Source organism: Aulonocara sp. 'chitande type north' Nkhata Bay, linkage group LG15 (genome assembly GCF_057382095.1).
Source record: "Aulonocara sp. 'chitande type north' Nkhata Bay isolate Kocher_YH1m ecotype deep benthic linkage group LG15, A_spYH_male_GT1.1, whole genome shotgun sequence".
Classification (NCBI taxonomy): domain Eukaryota; kingdom Metazoa; phylum Chordata; class Actinopteri; order Cichliformes; family Cichlidae; genus Aulonocara; species Aulonocara sp. 'chitande type north' Nkhata Bay.
The window spans coordinates 12,255,754-12,277,675 of record NC_141358.1 but is presented as its reverse complement, the minus strand read 5'-3'; the positions used below and the strand labels follow the sequence as shown (position 1 = coordinate 12,277,675).

At 40.5% G+C, this 21,922-nt stretch overlaps 1 protein-coding gene across 5 annotated transcripts in view; it reads left to right on the top strand.

Annotated features, from left to right (window-relative positions):
• utrn (utrophin) overlaps positions 1-21,922 on the top strand; it is a 196,126-nt gene that overhangs the window by 8,238 nt on the left and 165,966 nt on the right. For 3 of the 5 annotated variants that reach the window (XM_086264201.1, XM_086264202.1, XM_086264199.1), the window contains exons 1-8: positions 4,724-4,820; positions 12,460-12,521; positions 13,786-13,878; positions 15,025-15,102; positions 16,527-16,619; positions 17,243-17,415; positions 18,972-19,087; positions 19,709-19,875. In XM_086264201.1, coding sequence (XP_086120327.1) covers positions 4,739-4,820; positions 12,460-12,521; positions 13,786-13,878; positions 15,025-15,102; positions 16,527-16,619; positions 17,243-17,415; positions 18,972-19,087; positions 19,709-19,875 — 864 coding nt within the window. In that variant the 5' untranslated portion in view covers positions 4,724-4,738. Of the gene's footprint in view, positions 1-4,723; positions 4,821-12,459; positions 12,522-13,785; positions 13,879-15,024; positions 15,103-16,526; positions 16,620-17,242; positions 17,416-18,971; positions 19,088-19,708; positions 19,876-21,922 lie in introns of those variants that run through there. The other 2 variants (XM_086264203.1, XM_086264200.1) reach the window with 1 other exon arrangement.

The window sequence follows — 21,922 nt, the reverse complement described above, 5'->3', positions numbered from 1 at the left end:
ATGGGAAGCTTAACCATCAGCTTTATATGTGCGATGAGCCACAGACTGGATCATCTGCTTACCTTTGGGTGTGACACAATGTAAGACATATTTGTGTTTTCAACAAGAGAATGTGAATGTCACCAAATGGGTGGTGTAGAGGGTGTGTTTTGTCACCATACTCGCTCAGCTACATGTCACAGATCCTTAATTCGGGCCTTGGCTTCTTGGAGCTGGGTGTACTCAGTATTTCAGCTGTTCTGTGCGTGCCTGTGTTCAAGAGTAACTGGGTGAAACACTGAGACGATCCGGAGTTGTTATTATTCTCATTTGTTATTGTTTCATAGCTTTGCTGTTACTTTAAAAACAGATTTTCAAGCTGTCAGTGAGTGCAATGATATACATGCAAAATGCTTATAATGGGTGTGTGTTTGCATGTGTGGGTAGCATGGAATACAAATCAAAACAAAGAGGCTTTCACTGTGTGCCGCCTCTTGATGCAACGTAATGACCTGAATTGTTTCTTTGCCTCTGCTTTTTTGGAGACTCCCAGGCTTGTTTGGGTCAGTGGGAGTTTTCATGAGTTTATTCCACTTTGAGAAAGAAGTTTCCACAGGGAACACGCAGCTGGATGTATCTTCACTCTATATGGGCACACAAGCCTCTCTGTGTTTGTGTTAATGTCTTTGATTGCAGCTTAATCTGGCTGCTTGGGAAATGGGAGGAAACTTTACTTTGCAAAGTCCTGGCTGGAAATGTGGGAATGAAGGCCTGGGCCAAAGCATCTCCCCTGGGTGTGGTTGTGTGTGGGACTCTGCCTCTTTGGTGCATGTGCATGAGCAGCATTGAGACACCCCGCCCAGGCAAGATGTCAAGCTCTTCAAGACCACACTGGGAATGGCAGAAAATCATCAGTCTTAAATGTTCCTACAGTTGTTAAACACTCACAGACCACTTTTTTCCCCTCCTCCTGTGGATTTCTTATTTTCCACTGCAGGCACTTCCCATTTCATTCCTCCTTTCTTACCCCTTGTCCTAAGCTCATTACAGCTACAATCTATGTTGTCTATTCTACATTCTGACCTATCGCATCACTCCTACTTTCTTGCTACAGTACTAAATATTTTTGTTGTTTGGTGCATAAAATGATACAGATCTATTTAGTTATCATGCTAAAAATGTTATATAAAGTTGTGGCATGGTTATTTGGCAACTAGCATAGATCCATAACAACCCACTTTGTTTTTCCAGCGTTGCATAGAGAGGCTCAATAGAGATGGAAAGGACTGACTACAATGATACATGTGCTAATGAGCTGATGAAGTTCTAGGATGTAAACAAAGGAATCTACTTGAGTGGATTTAAGTGAAGATCCAACATGTAAAAGGTTTGGATTTCCTAGTTATTCAATTTTAACTTGGTGTATGATGTGCGATGTTGTGTTGAGATATAACGATCACACAGACATTATTGTTAAAGAAGAACCTGTTTGTGGTTAAAAGAGAGAGAAAAAGCCAGAGAAGCCACGTGACAGGAGAGGCTCACAAACCTGAAATCAATGTGGAATATCAGGAAGGGAGGCTGGAGGAAACAAACACAAAGTTAATTGCACCATTTCATCACCTAACTCCTGCAACACATCAACATCAAAGAGTGACAGCAGAGTCGGAAGGTCTCTTTTGGGGATTTTCTGTCAGCGGAGAATGGCTGTTGGTTGAGCTTATTTTGTGATCTGTCTGAACTGCATGCTCAATGATTGTATAGTTTCAGAATCCATAGTTTCAGAATCCAGTTTGACAAGGCAGTTGGCTAACATGGGACTTCTCAGCCACAATCAGGTAGTCTCAGTCTGTCTGTGTCTGACCCACGTGTACAGACATTTTGGAGACAAGCGAACCTGGCAAAACATTGTTGGGTTGGTGAACTAATGCCAGATGATGGAAAATTAACAGGATAAATAATAGAGGTGGGAATCACCATAAATCCCACGATACGATATTATCACAATACTTAACGCACGATACGATATTATTGCAATTTTTTAAAAATATTTTGCAATATTCAAATTCTGTACATAAAGGTAAACTTTATCAATATTCATTTTATCTAATATCAAAGTCTCACACTCAGTCTTTCTCTCATTTCAGTCAGTTTTATTGTTGACAAACTGAACGGTTTGTATTACAGTCTAGTCCAACTTAACTGAATGCAACCATCTGGTACAATTATAGCTATTCTGAACTATGCAATTTATGAAAACTATGCAGCAACTGAAGAATTTGAAAGTAAATTAAAACAAAATATAATTTTACATTAAATAAAAAAGTTTTAAGCTTAATTAAGATAAAACATGTCTTAAATTAAAATAAGTAAACTGTCATGTTTATTGCTGCCAAAAAAAAAGTTAAACACATTTGGACAGTGAAGGAATGTCAGGATTCTTGCTCAGAAAAAGGATCAACATGCTCTGAAGTCAGTTCCAGTCCACGAAAATGTTTTTGTAACAAAATATCGATTTCTGCTGTCCCTGTATCGATACATTATTAGCAAACAAAATATCACGATACTACACAGTATTGATTTTTTCCCCCACCCCTAATAAATAAGGAATGATTATAACATACCTCGACTCTTACCCTTCTTTCATTTCTCTTTACACAGTGCAGTACTTGTACTTCTCCTTTATAGAAAACATTTAAATCAGTGTTGTTGTTCTTGCCAGTGAGTCACAACACTATGGATATAAGCTAAATTGAATCTCAAAATAAAATCCAATCAGCATTTTGCTGTCTTCCTGTGATTATCTACCCCCGGAGTGCAGAGCGGAGGGCTGCACTGTACGCTGGTGACACTGTAGGCTGCAGCAGCTGAAATGCAGGATGACGCCAGAATGTGGCAGGTGGCAGGATTAATGCACAGCTGGGTTACCGTTTCATGATATTAAGCATGAATATGTCTTTTCACCTCACTTTGATGTGGTTAACTCAATGTCATGTCCATGAAATCCTCCAAAACTGTGTGTGAAACACCAAATATGATGTTTATATTGATTTATGCTTTGTGTGCATTCTTCTGAGATCATTTGAGAAGGTTGTACATCTATTAGTGTGATTACTGTAAATGTAAAAATACTGGGGTGACAGTTGTGCATTAAGCTGCAGAGCGACTGCACTGTCCATGCCAGAGGGTGATGTGTGTAGATGAATCGCTGATGGGCGGTCTCATCTCTGTGCATATAGATTTCATAAGGTCCTTTGTATTATTCATAATTGAAAGGAGTTCTAGTGTTAGCTATGATGCTGAGCCAGGGAAAACTGCATGTACGCATGTTTTGCATATCTAACTTTATGTCTCACTTGCCATTTTTGACTTTTATGTTCACATACACATTTAGACTTAATATATGGCAAGAGTTAATTATATTAAGTTTTATAAGTAATTTTCTGTCTAATAATTACTGAAGCTCAAATACCAGACATCCAGGAAACCATCAACTTTGATTGTCATGTAAACTTAGGACTGTTTGTGGTGAGACGTGGAATGAAAGGGTTTCATTCATGTCTTCCAGTCTCTAGTCAGAAGTGATATTTGGATATAAAGCGTGAGAGAGATGTTTATGTGCATATTTAAGGGGGGAGGGGGGCATTTTTGCATGGCTTCAGTGAAGCAGCTTGATGATGCTCTGGGGACGGTGTGTAAGGATGGACTGACAGGGGGAGGACGCCTGTCTCTGACTGACGCACCCTAGTGGAAAGTTCCTTTTGGTGTCTGCTTCCTTCACTCACTGCCAAAGCCAGCCTGACCCGAACCATTTCATTCCTCTGAGTTGTGACCAGACCAGCTGCCGCAGCTCCCTGTGGAAGGAAGTGGATTTAATTCAGTCAGACTCTGGAAGCTGGTCACCAAGCTGGAATCACCTCTTCTACTTCCTCTTTGTTAAGGAAAGGAAAGCAAAAAACAAAACACAGGAAAATATACTTTCTCTTTTGCCCTCACCCTCTGCCCTCCCTCTCATTTCTCTCTCTTACTCTTTTTTTTTTCACTCTCTCTGTGTGGGAATAGAGCTGTTTGTTCAGTTGGCCCTCATTGACTAAATATATCAATGGGCAAATGGACTCTGGCTTTTTCCCTGTTCCCTGCTCCACTGCCCCGGCTGAGACCCTCGGTGAATGTCAGGACCCACGTCTCAGTTTTAACTCAGTCTGCTGTAACAGTTCTGTTTTTCTGAGAGTCAGGGACACTGATTGCTTCACTTTGATATAAACCAAAGGCAAAAGAGGTGGCTGTCCTAACCCTAAACCGTTCTGCTAAGGCACGCTCATTCTGGGTCGCGGTTATTTGAATTAGAGCTGTTGTTTCCAGCAGTATCGTGTTTGCAGGCGAGAATCAACTGATTTCACAAAGCGTACAACACACACACACACACCTCTCTAACCTTTCACTTACCTATTAATTATTTAATTAACGATCTGTTTTTCTCACTCGTGGTTATTTTCTCAGCCTTGTGTGTGCGAACATTTGTATGTCGTGACAGAGTGCCCGACCCGGCACCCCACATAAACCCACCCAGCGTCATCGATGAATGCTGTCACACCTCCACTTCCTCTTTCTTTTTTTTTCTTGTTCTCTCACTCACTCACTCTCCCACCACTAACGCTGCTGCCACTACCTTGTCTTCCTGTTCCGGATTACTTGTTTTCCTTTTTCTTTTTCTCCATTGTGTGTGTGTGTATATATTTGTAAGGTCTGTATTGCTGTCATGAATTTGGGTAAATGGATGTCGTGGAGAAAGCGTAACTTTTTCAGAAGAAAAGGAAAGCATGAAAGTAGCCTCGATTTAGGTAAGCTTGTCTTGATTAACCTAAAAAGCAGACTAAACACACCGGCATTGATTCTGTTTTTCATAGCCGAAGGAGCGTAATTGTGAACGTTACCCATGACTTTGATCAATTGATCGATTCTTTTTCTTTTCCTCCTTGTGATTTTTTTTTATACAACTTCTCTCTTTCTGTCATATTTTAGTCGTGATGTGCATACTTTTTCTTTGTGTGAATGAGATAGTTGATCATCCCTGGGTTTTATGGCTCCTTATCTAGCCAGTCAACCATCACGCAGCAGAAGACTGCTGATCAGCAGTCGTGTTGTGATTTATCTGCACAATGGAAGAGAGTGTGATGTCTCATTTTGTCACATCCACAAAACACTCATACTCTACTGAAAAAGTAACTACACGAAGCTCTGCAAATTGCACTGCAGAGCTTGCACCACCTCTTGATAAAACTGGAGTAAAGATTGCCAACATTTACACATAATTGAGTTAAGCGTTTACATTTCTTTCACTCCAGCTCCTCTGTGTTGTGTTAAAGTTGGTTGTGAATTCCTTTCCAACCTTAGTTTGAGTTGTGTAGACTTCCAGCAAATGCAGATAGGAAAGTCAACGCCTCTGCCCCACCGCATCGCCTACTCCATAATCCCGTGTTGCATCTATGTTTGTGTGCCAATCTCTGTCTGACATGCCGATTTTTGCCTTTGTTTTCCTCAAACTTGCATTCTGTCCCATCGCATGCTGGAATGGTGCCGAACAGCGTTCATCTGTGTTCGCCCCCTATCACACGATGCATCATGACTCCCTACCCTTGGCTTGCCCTGTCCTGTTTCGCTCTGCTCCAACCACTTTCCCTTTCCCTGACAGCGTCCCTGTTTCCCTCCCCTCTCCTTTTTCTCTCTGTTGCTGCATTCTTGCGATCTGTTCCTCTCTCTGTGGTCAAGGAGTGACAGACACATGGGAGAGACAAGAAGAGGGAGGCAGGAATATCGAATTCTTCTTTGCGCAGATACTCTTGGACTATCTCCTCCGGCTCTTTACTTGACTTCTGTTGGTTCTTATGTTGAGCATTACGGTGGCCTCTGGTAAAAGATGGCTCAGCATGGACTCAGTCTTAGAGGTAGGAACTTTTGACAGGTGTGCGCGCTTGTAGTTTGGTGGCAGCTAGGACCTTGGTTTTAAATCGTGCATATTTTTAGTGTTCTTGCAATCTGATCAAGGTGTAGGCGCAAGATATGGGGTGGCTGGATTAAAAGGAGAGTGTGCCATGAAACGAGAGATTTTGTTTTCTCAAACTGTCTTTTTTCTGTTTTTCTTCTCTCATGCACTTTGTTAAATGCGCCAAAGATACTGGTGGGGTTTACCAAAGGTCAGTTTTTGGACATTTCTTTTTATTTCTACTGAAAAACTGAACATATCTGAACAAGCATAGAAAAATACAAGCTATATTTGGACTGTTGTAAATTGGGCATATGGAGTTAAAACCAGTTCGAGTTCCTTCACATTCCTTCACTGCATTTATTATATTTTTTCTCTTTCCCTCACTTTTACAAGCAGCACAGGCGATTTATACTGCTCTTGTTAAATCTCTGCCGTGTGTGGGGTGATCCGGCTTGTTGAACAAAATTCGTCACCCTGGCCTGACTTCCCCAAAGCCCCGTGCCCTCTCACCTCACTGTTTCTGCTCAGCCCTAATTACACGCACCTCTGCAGACCATGGGGGTGTTTTGAAGAATGTAAGTGGGGATATGGGTTAATCCATTTGGACGTTATGAGTGTTTTCCTTGCAAATTCCCAGATCTTGGCAAGGGTAGAGTGTCAACAAAGCTGTATGGGCTGGGGCAAGCTTAGACAAGTGACTAGTGGGGTAGGGAGGAGGAATGCATAGGAAATTATAGGAATTCTATTCATTCCTCTAAACCTACAGATTCAAAGTAATACACGTCTGCCAGCACACTTTGAGTCAGACTGAGCAGTATCCTTGTATGAGCGTGATTGTTGTAGGATTGTGTGTATTTCCTGTATACGGATTAGCGCCTTTCATTCAACCGTGGGTGGTGCTCTCCTGACAGGACAGTCCGTAGCCAAGGCTTCTTCCAAGGAGCCATCAAGGTGAAGTTCAGCATGTGATGCTTTTTTTTTTTTTTTTTTTGTGAGCTGTGTAGCAGCCAAGCCAAGAGCTCAGTTTAATGCTTCACCAATGACCTGAGAAAGGCACGCATTCAGTCTCATTATTTTTGGTGTAGCCACACTCATGCTAGTTTGTTGTTTTTCTTTCATTTACCTTTCCAGACACTTCAGCTAATGCAGGAGCTGTATTGTTGACGTGTTAGCCGTGCTCATTCATCGGTCGAACATGCATTTTAAGCCGTTCGCTGAAACGGCGAACTGGGAAAACCTTGGGCTAAGATTTTAGCTGCTGGGTATGAATTAGTTAGAGGTAACAGCTGCTCACTGGTGTGGCAAACTTTGTAAATATCTCTGTTTGGAAAAGCTCCGAGCTCCCGTGTGTTTACTGTGTGGTGCTGTCGTGGAAACCCTGATGGTTTGTTTGATTTCTCACCTCAGTGCTTTCCACATAGTTTTCCCCGTTTTCTCTACTTTGCGGTCACAGGCTCTCTCCACCTGTGAGAGCGAGGGGGAGACCGGGGCTGTATATTTTATGTGTCTGCTCTTGTGTTCCCAGCTGGCTGCTTTGAGAAACGTGTGCTTCTGTTAATTTTTTTCCTTCTTCTTTTGCTCCTTGAACATTTATGTTATATTATCTTTTTCAGGTGTGTTTGTGATTCTTTTTCTCAGGTTTGTCAGCACTGTTTAAACTTTAATTAACGTGCTGTTATCCAGCAGTTAGGGAAATGATTGCAGTTTGGCAGCTTGATGGATCTTGGCCAAATTTCAGGAAAAATAAACTTGTGTTATCACATCAGGTTCAAAGAGTGAACTGATTAGAATTTGTGCATCAAAGGTCACTGACTTCATGAAACATGCTTTGAACATAACTCAAGAATTCCTACTGTAATTGTAACAAAGTTGTTACTCTGGACAGAAATAGGTGTGAACTGTAAAGTGGGTTTGAGTTTTTTAGAATTTATCACCTTGGTTGTTGTCATTCTGCAAACAGGATGAAACACAACACTTTGGTCTTAAGCTGTGGTGTGGGTGCACACCCATGCATACCATGTGTTGAGAGTATGAGTTGGATCACTCTGCTGAACTCGAGATTACTCCTCCTGATGTAATCATTACTTCATTTTTTGACTGCTGGCAAACCCCCCCCCCCCCCCCCCCAAAAAAAACAAACAAAACAAAAACAAACAAACAAACAAAAACAAAACAATCACTTGTTTCTCAATACTATATAACAGTACTGTCTGTGCAAAGCATATACAGACTTAGACTGATGTGTTTATGTATGACTCAGTTATTAGACGTATGTTGACTGTTTGGCAAGGCTGGAATATTTTTCTCCGTGAAGGAATGTGCATGTAATTCCTTTCTTCACTGTGCTTGTGCTGTATATTTACTTCTCCTCATTTGGTTGATAGAATGTGTCAAAGCAGATTACATGAATAAGTGAAGTGAAAGTTTCCAAACTGATTGGACGAGGACCTGGTAAAAGATACTGAAACAAGAAATAATTGTGTCACATTAATAAACAATAATAAAAATGTTAAAAATAAGCTAATCAGTTTCTATTTGAGAAATTTCAGTGTTTTAATAGTTTAAAAACTATATTTGGATGCTAAATTTAAAAGTAGTTTTTAAGCGCAAACATAAGTGCATAAAAAAAAGTAATCACAAATGCAGTAATGGCATATAAAACAATGTTTAAATAGAACCTAAAACGAGGCTTTGCGCTGTCTTCTTTGAAGGCTTTCCTACATTAGCAGGAAGCTTTGGTGTGTTTATGTGCATATTGAAGTGTGTAAACCTTTAAAGGTGCATATGAGCATTCTCTGAGCTTTAATTTGATGCGAAATTTCCTGCTGCAGAAATGCACGTTCTGATGGTGTAGATGTTAATAATTAATGTTAATAATAAATCAGTGTCCAACCTAACTGCCTCAGGTAAGTGGCTCAGAGTTTTACTGGCCTGCAATAAAATATTATAATTTAATTATCATAATAATTTATTTATATATTCCTTTAATCTAAATCTGATAAATAATGTTACTAAAGCTTTGAGCTAAATAGGGTCTAGTACACCCCATGTCCCACTTTTAGACTCACCCCTGCTTGCTGCAGGTATCACTGCAATAGAAAGTGGGACGGCTGCTGTCAGCTTTTAGCAAGCTGCGTGATTTAAACACGATATTTGACTAAGTTACCAGTTCATCTGCCCACATGCGCTTCTATTTTAAACTTCTGCGGCTTTTTGTACATTTTTCAGTGTAAAACCAACAGCGGTTGATGGGAGCAGCTACAATGTTTGTTTTTCCTTGACACTGGAGCTTGCTGAACAGGTGGTTTGATTTGATTAAGGACGCTCACTAGCTTTTTCCCAGTAAACTTTTTTTATGGTGATTACAGTGACAAGCGCTGCTGTTTTGAACACTAGAAGAAATGTTTATTCACTCCACCTGAGCTCACAGTCGTGAAAACAGCTCGGCCTCTTTGCTTTTTGCTGTGTGTAGACGTAAACTAGCCACGCTAAAATACTTGCATAGTGACAGCTGAGTGCTGCAGAGTCATGGGTTAATGAAGCATCAAAGCAAAAATATTTGCGTTGTGGTTTTTTCATTAGTTATTCAATTTACTCAATGAGTCTTTGCAGCCCTAGTAAAAGCTTGATTCATTGATGGATAAAAGGGTCGGTTACTCACTGAGCAACAAGAGAAAGTGCAAAAGATTTGACTGATGTGTTAAGCAGATTATTTAAAGCGTAACAAAAAGTCAATATTGTATATTTATTCTATTTATTCTATGTCTAGCATGTCTATTCTATGCTATTGTTGGTGTATTGTCAATAGAAAGCACCATATGTAGAACATAAGTCTTTAATGTTTATGCCTCCATCACGTCATCACTTAAAGACCGGATTAAACAGTCATGTTTGTAATAGCAGGTTTTAAATTCAGCTCCTTAACAGATACAAGAATTTGTGCTGAATTATTTTTGTCACACTGGATGTTCGTATCACATCAACTTACAATGAAGCGAAGCTTAAACTTGAAGCCTCCCAGCTGATTAGAGCAAACACTTATGGCTCTGGCCCAATTAAACAAAATATAAAAATAAAAGTACAATTTTTAAATGACCTAAACAAGATGTCATTGCAAGAGTTGTTGCACAAGCTGTACATTGCAACACACTGAGTGTGCACGTGTGCTTCGGGGACACTAGAAGAGTGTAAAAGGAATGTTTGTGTCCACAATCAAGCATAATACCTGCCTTGCACAAATAGGACTGTAGCTGAATTGTGTATGTGATGCTGTGACTAGCTACAAATGAGAAAACTGGCATCGGTGTACATGTGTAATGTAAAGTTGTAAACTTGTGCATACTCCCCTTTTTTATTAAATTGCTTTTTCTTGTGTTGCTCATACAAACACACTCTTGAACACACTTTCTCACACACACAGCCTGCTGCCTACTTTGATCTATCCTGCAGCGATGCATTCCTGTGCTGCAGCGAGTAGGAGCAGCAGACAGATTGAGGGGGAGCATTGTGTATGAATCGAGTGTATTGTCCTATGAAGATGGTAAGGTAGAGAGCCTAGGAGACCTGAACCCCAAGGGACCCTCTCCCCAGGGGCCTCTACAGGGTGCCAATAACGCTGTAAGAACAGGAGGCCTGTGCATGGGCCTTTTTATAAAAGGAAAATTGATATTGTGTTGAAAGCATACCTGTCTTTGCTCCTTGTGAGCTATTTTCTCAATGTTCTTGCCAGTGATTCCTCCCCTTTTGGCTGCCTTTCTCTAGTATTTTTGGCCCACTCTGCTTGCCCCCCCCAGCATTGTTTTTGTCTGGTGGTCCACCTATTTTTTCTTTCATCCCTTTCCTTGTCTGTTCTCCTTGTCAGAACATGTTTAACCACCTGTAAGTTATCTACTGTAATTGATCATCATCTGTTACTGGGTGCCGTGTTATGGCTCGTGGTCTTTGCCAACCATTTTGTCATTTTGTTTTTCAACATGAAACCTTCTTTGTCTCATGTATCCTTTTTCTGTCATCATCTTCATTAAACCCTTCCATCAGCTGTCTTTTCTTTAAGAATAATACAAAAAAGTAAAGAAACCCCAAGCGTTTTTTTTGTTTTTTTTTTCCCTGCCTCAAATTTATATGGAAGAGGGTTCAACCAACAGTCGGGAGGTGTTTCTATAGCAGTCTGTGATTCGATGCACTAAAGGCAATGACACAAAGATAGCAAAGTTCAAGCGTATACCAGTCTAGGCAACAAGCCTCTTCTGGTTTGGTCCCCACCTCAAAATCTAACCTAGCCAGTTGCCTGTTTCCTCATACGCTTACTAGTCTCTTGCTACCTCGTCCTTTCCTGTGGCATTTCTGAAGAAATGTATATTATAAAACTATTGTCCATTTCCCTCATCTGCCCTTATGTATTTGGTCTTTAAGGTCTTTTAGATCACTGATTTGGGGAAAGTCAGAGGAGAAACCCTCTCTGCTACCACTGTTTATCCAGTCCCGTCACCTGTTCACCTGTTTCACCTGCTTCTACTCTACTCTTACCATGCACTTGTTTTTATGCAGTTTGTCACCCAGCCAGCCGCTACACAAACACACACACTCTACACATCCCAAACAGAGAAGCCAACCAGTGCTGAGGCTGGTGATGTTAACCTTTTGTTCACTTCATGGTGCTTTGCACAGCTGCTGTTGACCTGACCCCCACACACATAAGGCACTTTAACAGCTTTCCTAACCTTAGATTACAGTCTGATCAAGACCTCAGCCAGAGTGTTTTGAGGCAGATGTGAATACGTCTTTTTACCCGTTTCCTTGGTGGTTACACTGAAATTGACTGAGAACGCAATGGATTAGTTATTTTAGAGTTCATAGAAACGGCACATTAGAAAGAAGCCTAAGTAAAACTGAAATCAATTCTCAAGAGAAGTCCAAGGCTTTGTGCGAGCTACTCTGATCCATTACAGGAGCCAGCCATCGCCCTGGCACATCAAAGCAGCTGACCCTCTGCCTGTCACACAATGAGGCCTTATTAGAGAGCCATGTTGGAGAGAATAAAGGAGGCGCAGGAAGGGAGGGAGTCAAGTGGGAAGAGAATGTGAAATATTTGTACAGTTGGATTCAGGGGAACATTATAAATGGACAAGGGTGTGCGCACATGTGCAAAAAGGTTTGTTGGCTTTACTTGTCACACCGTGCACCTGTTGACATTTGGTACGCACGTTTAAAATACCCCTCATTTTGTTCTGGTAATTTTCTGATGTTCCAGCCACATTGATCGGGATGCTTTTAAGTCAAAAAGCCTCAGGCTGTAATTACCATTTACCTCATCAGTGTAAGTTAATTTGTGCCGAGATCAAGTCGCTCCCTGGAAAACCAGGTGGAAATGGACATCAAGTTGTAACAATGTTCGCTGCTTCTTTTAAAAGGCTGACTGTACCTGACGTCACTTTTGATCCACCTGTTCATGTTCTTGACAATCAATTCTTCTTCTTTGTTCTTTTCCTGCACAGATGAGCACGACGCAGTGCAGAAGAAAACGTTCACCAAATGGATAAATGCACAATTCTCCAAGGTAATGTGAAACATTAGAGCCAAACATTTTCAAATGGATGTCAAGCACTCTCCTTTTTTCCTCATAGTACAAAAATATCTTCATCTGCCTAATAATGTTGTAAAATGTTAAATCTGCAGTTAGTGAGTCAGCAGAGCATTTGCGTCTTTTTCGTACTATGTGACTAAGCACTCAGCAATCCCACTCTGTAAATTGACGTTGTCCGTGTTGCTGTGTGGTTCCTAAACACTTCCTCTTTGCAATAATACCACTTCCAGTTGATCGTGGAATATCTGGGAGAGAAAAATTTCACAGTGAGCCGAGTAATGTTGACTTCCTGTTACAGTACTACACTCAAATGCAGTGAGCTCTTTAAATGACCATTCTTGCACAAAAGTTTTTAAAGATAGACTGGATGTCTAGGTGCTTGATTTTATACACCAATGAGACTGAAGATTAACAGGTGTGGCCCAGTATTTTTTTTTTCCATACAGTGCAGCTGCACAAACTGATGGATGACATCTTTCTTGTGCTAAAGAGACATGAGGGGTACTTCCCACAGTCTGACCTGCATAGACCTGCTCCAGAGTTAGTCTTCTAAACAACTGTTAACTGAATAATTAACTTGAACTTGAGCTGCAGCGACTTATCAGCGAAGTGGGTGTTTAACCTTTTCATTACCAAGCTGCATCATTAGACTAAAGCTCAGGGGGCACAGTGACCTCAAGACCCATCCATGATACCAGCGCTGCCATACTATTGTTTCTATTATTTCTTAAGCTAAAAACTAAATAATAAATTAAAAAAGGTTAATGTTAATGTCTTTTAGTTTATGTCAGAGCGTTAATAGTCTATGTGTGTGGTCCTTGTATATATTTTTTATTCTTATAAAACAACAATCAGAGAATGATATTAAATATTTTTGGCTGATTTTTTTTTTTTTTCTTCTAGTTGGTCTACCTGAGCTAATTACTGTCCTCACACTGTTTTCTCCTAAATACTTTGAGTTTCATTCTTACACTTGTTTCATTTGGATAGTTTCAGATTTGTTGACTGTCTGTGCCTTTTAACACTGGTTGTTACAATGTGCCAAACTTTCTCTTCTTCTTTCTGCATAACACTGTGACATGTGAGGTTATTCTCAGTGACGCTTGAAGTGTTTGAATTAAATGTAAATGCCTGTCTCTCCAAAGCTACAGCCACACTCAGGGCCTCTTATCACTGGTATTGACTGTTCTAATCCAGTCTTATGATAAATCTAATGCAGAAATTGTGATGTTTCCAGACAGGGAAGACGCCCATCAAAGACATGTTCACCGATTTGAGAGACGGGAGGAAGCTGCTGGACCTTCTGGAGGGTCTCACTGGCAGTGTCCTGGTGGGTTTTTGTATACGTACATTAACATTCGTGAGACTTTTTTTTTGTTGTTGTTGTTTTTATTCAAATTTGACATTTTAAAAAAGTTTGCTGTTTGAATGCATGAAGTTCGAGATTTGATTTCAAGGAGGCACGTTCAAGCCGCAGAAATGCTCATGAAAGGTTTGGCAGTGCATGCAGTCAAATTATAGTAGTGCAGTGTTTTGTTTTGTTTCTTTTCCCCCCTTTCCTCCTCCTCTTAAGTGAAAGTCATGCCAGTACAAGCACATGCACGATGTGATGTAAACACACAGGTTAAATCTAATGTAAACATCTGAGCCACTCTGGAGTGCCGTGCTTGGCTTTTGCTTCCTAAATTAAAACACGTATTTTACGCTTAAGTTATTTCTTATTTAATTTTGGTAAATACATGTTATGTTATTTGAATTTCTGCAGCTTTCAGCAAACTATCACTTTACTCACCTAAAACTTTATTCAAAAAGAGGTTGGCATAATGGATAAAGAAGTACTATGGGAAAGGAGACTAAAGATATGCATGTCCTCTATGACTGGCTTTGTGCTTGTATATGCAATTTTAATTTTACTGTTTTCTTTTCTTTTTCTTTTTTTCTGTACCACCCTTCAGCAGCATATCATATTTCTAACACCTGCAGCCGTATATTGAGTGCCAACTGTCTTTGTGCCATATATGTTGGCACACACATGTGCACAAAGGCTTTTTCACTGATACCAGAATACTAATTCTATAATTGGGTGCTAATGAGTGGTTGACGTATGTGAAGACTTAAAAGGGATTAGCAGTTGGCAGCCATTCACCGAGCCATTCTTTCCATAAGTTCTTGTGGACGCTGCTGAGAGCGTAATAGCTGTGATAATGTATGGTGTGAAACACTGTGTGGAGTGATGGCATACCTTATCTACATTTAACCCCCAAGCTTTGGCTTGAAGTTGGGGAACAAGTCGTCAAGGTGACTTGTTCGCAAATGAGAATATATTTATTTATTTATTAACCCGCAGAAACTCATTTGAATAAATGAGTTACAGGAAACGAGAGCCAAAACTGTTGACTTGCATGATTTTTAGCCTTGATTGGCTGGTGAACCGTGAACGTGTCAGCTGATTTATGCTGCATTTCCTCTTCCTCAGAGCAAAGAGCGAGGTTCCACCAGAGTGCACTCTCTGAACAACGTCAACAAAGTACTTCAAGTCCTACATCAAAACAATGTGAGTACTTCCTGTTTGGTGGCAAAACTGTTGTGCATTTGTCATTTTCTGCCACGTGCCGTTAAAGAAGAGTCTGTTTCATTTCAGCCTCATAAGATAATCAGAAATAAGGAGCTATATTAAACTGTGAAATGATGTCATGTTGTATTTTGTTGAAGTAGAAACTCCCAAACCCTATGTCCACACTGCACATTTACAGTCATGGTTGCACTGTTTTTGATTCAAACCAGTAACTCTTCCTCTAATTATACAAAACTCCTTAATCTCCTGTGGCCTCTGAATTCATTTCATACACAAGTCATTTTCTTGTGTATTTTTCTTTGTCCTTCTTCCTCCTTCGCTGCTTCATTTCATCATCCCTCCTCCTACTTTCTGTGTACAACAGTTGGTCATAATGCCTTGACCTCAGCAGTGGGAGATAAGGGGCAGGGCAGACTCATGGGAAGCAGCAGAGACTGAAGTTTGCATGCAAATCCTGCTGCTTTCACTCTTGCAAGAGGCAAAATAAGTGTCAACTGGCCAAAGTTTCCACAAGCCTGAACAGTGGAAACATATTTGAAAACAATTAAAAATTTTCCCATGGAAGACACAACTCTGCAATTGGATTTAGTCAGTTCATGTTATTATTATTATTATTATTTTTCGGATGGAGGGTACTTCAGGAGACAATACTGCGAGTTTTGGAGTGGGTGATGACTGTATTTGTGCGTGTCTGCTCTGATGCATATGTGAGGCTTTGTTTCATGATGTGGAGAAGTAATGGTGTGGCAGCATGAGGCTAATTGGTACTAGATGGGTCAGAGGCCAGCTCTGCATAGAACAAGAAAGGACACTTCATAACTTGACCAGACACATGACCTCATGTTCCACCCTGTGCCTTGATCCTCTCCACAATATTTATATATAATCAGTTCACACTTGGCCTTAGTTCATATGATACATGTCTGATGAACCTGCAGACCTCACTTCACCACTGGGAGGCTGTAATTAGGGTGGCATAATCTGCTTTGTGGAGACAGTTGACTGGGTGGAAGTGTTCAGCTTTAACACTGATGGCTCATTAAGATGTAAAGTAATATTACTCAGCTGCATAAGAAAACTCGAATCCCATTTCAAAGAAGAGCTCCTCTGGTTTTACTCAGCAAGTGTGTTTAAAGGTTCTGCCGAGTGTTACTGAGCATAACGACTCGCAGCAAGCTTTTTATGGTCCCACAGATATCTTTGGGAAAGCTGATTAATTTCTTCAAGTCACTCAGAAGTATTTCAGAGCAATAGCTTCAATTTTTAGGATTAATATGTTCCCCATAAGAACACATTTCCATATATTTGAACGTTAATAACCTGCAAGCTCAGAAAGTAGAAATCACAAATGTTTATTTGGTTGCTTGTGATATTTTTAACAACTTGGTCTGTCCTCCTTTCAGGTGGATCTGGTAAACATAGGAGGGACAGATATTGTGGATGGGAACCACAAGCTGACCTTGGGCCTCATCTGGAGTATTATCCTTCATTGGCAGGTGAGCAGGGTGCACGCACACACATACACACTTCTGTTTGCTAACCCTGGGATCAAAAAAAACAGATGATGGAAAATCAGTATTGATGTTCACACATGCGTGTATGCATGTAAACATGTATATCATCCAGTGCTTTGTGTGCTCAACCTGCTGGCGTAAAACGGCTCATGAGGTTCTTTCATAAGGTTTGAACCTTACCATTTTTTTTTTTCAACATTTGTTTTTCATTACTTTCATTATTGTTAGTTAATGTAACAGATGCCACGTGCATTTTTTTTGTCTTTGTTTGGGTGTTAGACATGGTGTCGGTTTTATTAACTGCATTATATTTTATAACTACAGGAATCCTTATCCTTTTAGGATAAAAAAAATATGGCTAATTTAATGTGCATAGAGTTATTGAGAAAGAGGTTTTCATTGCTGATGCTCCTATTCAATGTGCCCACCTGCTAATAAGAGAATCAATACAATGATTCTGCTGACTTTCAATACAAGGAGAAGTGATCTATTCAGCCAGAATATAGAAACTACTGTTTTGTATCAAAATGTGGGCGTACAGGTTTTTGCTCTTCATTAATCATCCACATTAAAACTCCTCTTTCAATGTACATGTCTCTCTTTAGGTGAAAGACGTCATGAAGGATGTTATGTCCAACCTACAGCAGACCAACAGTGAAAAGCTCTTACTGAGTTGGGTACGACAGTGCACCCGCTCTTACCCGCAAATCAATGTGTTGAATTTCACCACCAGCTGGGTGGATGGCCTAGCTCTAAACGGCATACTTCACCACTTCAGGTGAGGAATATGGGGACGCTCAGCAGGTACTTTAGCAATAAGTGTGGACATACTGCTATTACCTGACTGGTACAAACAAAGGAGCATTGGGACCACATTAAGAAAAAAAATATGTAGCTGTTCGTTTTAAGAATAAAGTAAAAAGAAACACGCAGACTTGGAGGAGTCAGCACAGATACTGATGGTCACAGCCTTGTGCTGCAGAGAGGATGTATGTTGTATCACAAGACGCAATAAGATCGCTGATAAAGTTGTCTCATGTTGTAACTCAACTTCACAAAGCATTTTGTAAAGAGTATAGCAGCTGTGGCAGTTGCCTGACTTGAAATGACAACTTTAATCCCCAGATCTCAGCTTTATTCTCAAAACGAACATTATATACATATATAATACTCATCGTAGGTAAAAGCCTGCAAGTCCAGGTCATGCAATTGTGTTTTGTTACATTAAGTCTAAATTATATTGATGACCAATTTTTGCGTGATTGCATTGTTTTCCACACTTGCAAGCGTGCAGCAGCCTTCTGTTGTAGTATGTGTTGCTGTGAGGTGAATTTACTGTTGAAGTTAACGTAGTATGGCATGTACCCTTTAGATACAAAGTTGTGAAGAAATCAAGGACATTAAAAAAAAAAGTTTAGGACCTTTTTTGTGCATGTATATGAGAGAGAGAGAGAGATGCTGTGAGGATACCCAAGCTGTACATGTGGGTGAAGATCAGGTTGATAGGTCAGCGCCTGCAGGGTGTGTTGATACTGCTTAGCGTGTTCGTTTACACCTGCCATGTCACTGTTTGCATGTGTGTGCGTGTGTGTGTGCGTAAAAGAAAGAGGGAAAGAATTGTCTGGGGTGTTTCCCCCTTTCTTGTAACCCCTTGTTCTTACTAGTGACATGAACACACACACATACAGTCCAGTGTTGGTTTAGACCTTGGGCTAGGGTTTAAAGACATTCCACACACGGCTGGCCTCAATGCACAGATCAGGGAAGACCTTTGCCTATACACAGGGTTTGTAAATGTTTCAGATATCTATGAGCTAGTTTCTACATTAGGTGTATAGAAAATCAATGTACTATCAAAAAAATAAATCAAATCTTTACCCCTGGCAAACAGAGAACGAGTTTTGAATTGTCTCAGGGTGTGCAGCTACCCTTGGAAAACCCAGAAACGACTCTAATCGTCATAAAACCTCGTCTTTATTGATATGTACTGAGGTTTCAAAACGTATCACTACGGGTAAAGGGGAGGTCATCAAATGTTGTCTTTATGGGGGAAATGGTAAAAAAAACAATGTTGCACTCAGAAGAATGCATATGTTTCTGAACATGTGTGCGCTTTCAAAAGATGAAAACGTCAGCAGCACCTGGCTTCAGGTTTTGGATTTCGTCTGCATCATTCTACTTCAAGTGTTGCTCAAGTTCTGACCTCTTCTGACCTTTAAAGCAGATGAAGTTGTGCCACTAGGCTCTTCACTGCTTCTGCACGTTTGTAGTTTCTGATGTATAAAGTAGCCATGATATAAAACTGTGTTGGTGCGGTTCTGTGTGTGACTTCAGGCCAGACGCTTTTAGCTGGGATAAGGTGGTCACGATGAACCCTGTGCAGAGACTGGACCACGCCTTCACTTTCGCCAAAGACCAGCTGGGTATTGAGAAGCTGCTGGATCCTGAAGGTACTGTTGTTCCGAGCTATTCTGAGCACATTTGTGACTCAGGTAAATATTATAGGAATGTTTTTAGATGTAAGTCTAAGAATTGGCACCTGCATCTGCTTTTTATAGCACCTGGTTATGGATTGACATAAATCTTACTGGCCAAAATTCCCACATAGTAAAATACAGTCTGCATTCACAAACCTTCCCTTCATGTCCTGCCAGCAGTTGGATAAGCTCAGAGTGAAGAAGGATCTTGATGTTGCTTTGGCTGAACATCTGTAACAAGCTGGACCCTTACTTACTTGCTTGAGCTGTCCAAGTCAGACGCCTGTTTTTATGTCATGACTGAGGAGCAGTCACTCCTGACCTGTACTGAAAGCATATTTAATTAGTACATCTTGTCTTAACCTGGCATTTTGTTTGTCTCTCTCACCGTCCTTCCCATCTAATCTCCTTCTGTCACCCTTAACGGCTATCGCGCCACGCTTCTGTTCTACTCATGCAATTTTCACCTCTGTATCCTCCCCTCTTTCTCTCTCCACTCTCTCCCTCCTGCCTGTCACGCACAGTTTGTATCTCTGATCTTTCTGCCTTAAATCCCTCTCCCTAACGCCGTCTTGCTCTCTTTATCATTCACAGACGTGGCAGTGCAAGTACCAGATAAGAAGTCCATCCTCATGTATATAACATCGCTTTTTGCCGTGCTGCCTAAAGACGTGAGCATGGAGGCCATCAAAGAAGTGGAGACCCTCCCACGCAAATATAAAGTGGAGTCAGAAGACTCAGGTCCAGGACTCGGTGCCCAGGTAAAATCTAGAGTAGAGCTGTCGTGACATGTAGGAACAGGAAGGTGCAAGACAAGCTATTAGGTTTAGGGCAGAGGTGTTGGACATGTCAGGTTTGACCTAAACATAAAAAGAAATTGAGAAAGTATTTTTCAGAGCAAAACACTCATAAGTTTCAAAGAATGTAAATTTGGAGTTTAGCAAAATCAAAACTCAAACCAGATTCAGTTTCAGAAACGGGCCCTGCATGCATTTCAGTCAAACAGCTTCAATTATGTAGCACCCGTTCACATCAGCGGTCCCTCAAGGCAATTAATATTATTAAGATGCTACAACTTTAGAGGGCGAAGCCCAGCAAATCAACAAATCTCTTTGAGCACTTGGCACAGCGGAGAGGGGAAAAAAAGAAGCCCTCTTTAAGAGCAAGAACTTTCTGAGTGGCTCAGAGATGGTGGATCTTTGTGTTTAAGTAAGATAGTACCATTCACTGTTTCTTTGACCTCACGTCAGTCTACAGAGAAGGAATTTACCTCCTTGTTTTATCTTATGATCATAAAACAAGAATCCCTGAAGGTGCTTCAAAGTAGCTGGTTATTGCTATATTATCTCCAGACGTTGCCTGTCTGAACCTTGATGAACTATGATGATATAAACAACTGTTATCTTTTTTTTCTTTTCTATGAATGCAGGAATGATAGTCCAGCACCTTTTTTTTTTTTTTTTTTTTTTTTTTTTTTTTTTTAAAAACAACTGAAAATCTTGAGTTGCAAAAACTGAACAGCTCCAGCTTTTGCTTTGCTGCTGTGCTCCATTTCTGATCATCATGTTTAGTTTGAAGGCAGCAGATGTTGCTACGTGCAAGCATGAGGAATATTGTCATAAGGAATAGTGTCTTATTGTATGTTGCCAGATACAGTGAGTCACTCTGATAAAGCAGCCTCCTTCATTCTCTCCGGCACCGCTCATGAAAGGCGCAGCAAGCGCAGAGAAATGGGGAGCAGAGCCATGACTCACCCCTCTGACATTATCCAACAGGCCGAGCTGGATGGTGGAAGCGCAGAGCTGTAAAAGGATGGAAGGAAATAGGGGAGTAAATTGGTGAGAATGGGAGTGCAGATAGCTGAGAGAAAAGGAAAAGGTTGTTACAACATTAAAGTCGGGGTGCAGTGCAGTGTCACCGTGAATTCAGTAGTTTTTCTTCAGCATTTCACAAACTAGTGATTGGAATCTGTTTATAATTTGCTTTATCCTGTTAACTGTGATTTGACAACTCCAGGTACTTTATTATTATAATTATTATTATTAGTTTTTAATCTTTGTGTTTTGAAAAGGAGCTTGCTGACATTAATTAAAAGTTAAGTATGCATTTTCGTCTTGTTAGCTTTTCATCCCCTCCCAGCTTGCTGGATTGGTCAATCACATATAGCTCTGGGGCATCTCTCATTTAAGAGGGTTTTTTGTTTTTTGGTCAAAAGTCAGAAAACCCCCAAACCACCTCTTAGGTTGTTTTATTGCCCATGGGCACATACTTCACACGCCCCTGGAATGAGTCCTGGAACAGTCTTTTTTTAAAATAGTGTTCTGATTGGTCCAACAAAGGGTTTACTTTCCTGGCTCGCTTCCTCTCTGCATAGGAACCAATGTGTAATACTGTTGCTGCTGGGAGACTGAGTGTAGTTAAAATAAAGGGCTCTTTGTATTTCATAACTTCAATATGGTTTCCCACTTTTCTTTTACATTCATAATTTTAATCGTATTTGTTATGAGAGTAGTTTTCGGTATTGATGATACTTTGAAACATACTGAGAGATCCTCCCACGATCGCCTTCCTTTTGTAATATCATTGATAATTAGAGAGCTGCTGGTGTGTGGTAGCGAATTACATGCTCTGCGGCTACAACTGTAAACGCGATGAATGCATAGACAGTTGAGCAAATCATGTAGTGATAATAAAGTGTTCTGTTGAGCCAGACCACAGCTATTTTACAGCCATTCAACTCAATAAATGCAGCAAGGCTGCAGTTTTCCCTTCTCTCTCACTCTCTCTCCTCTTTATTTCTCTCCCTGT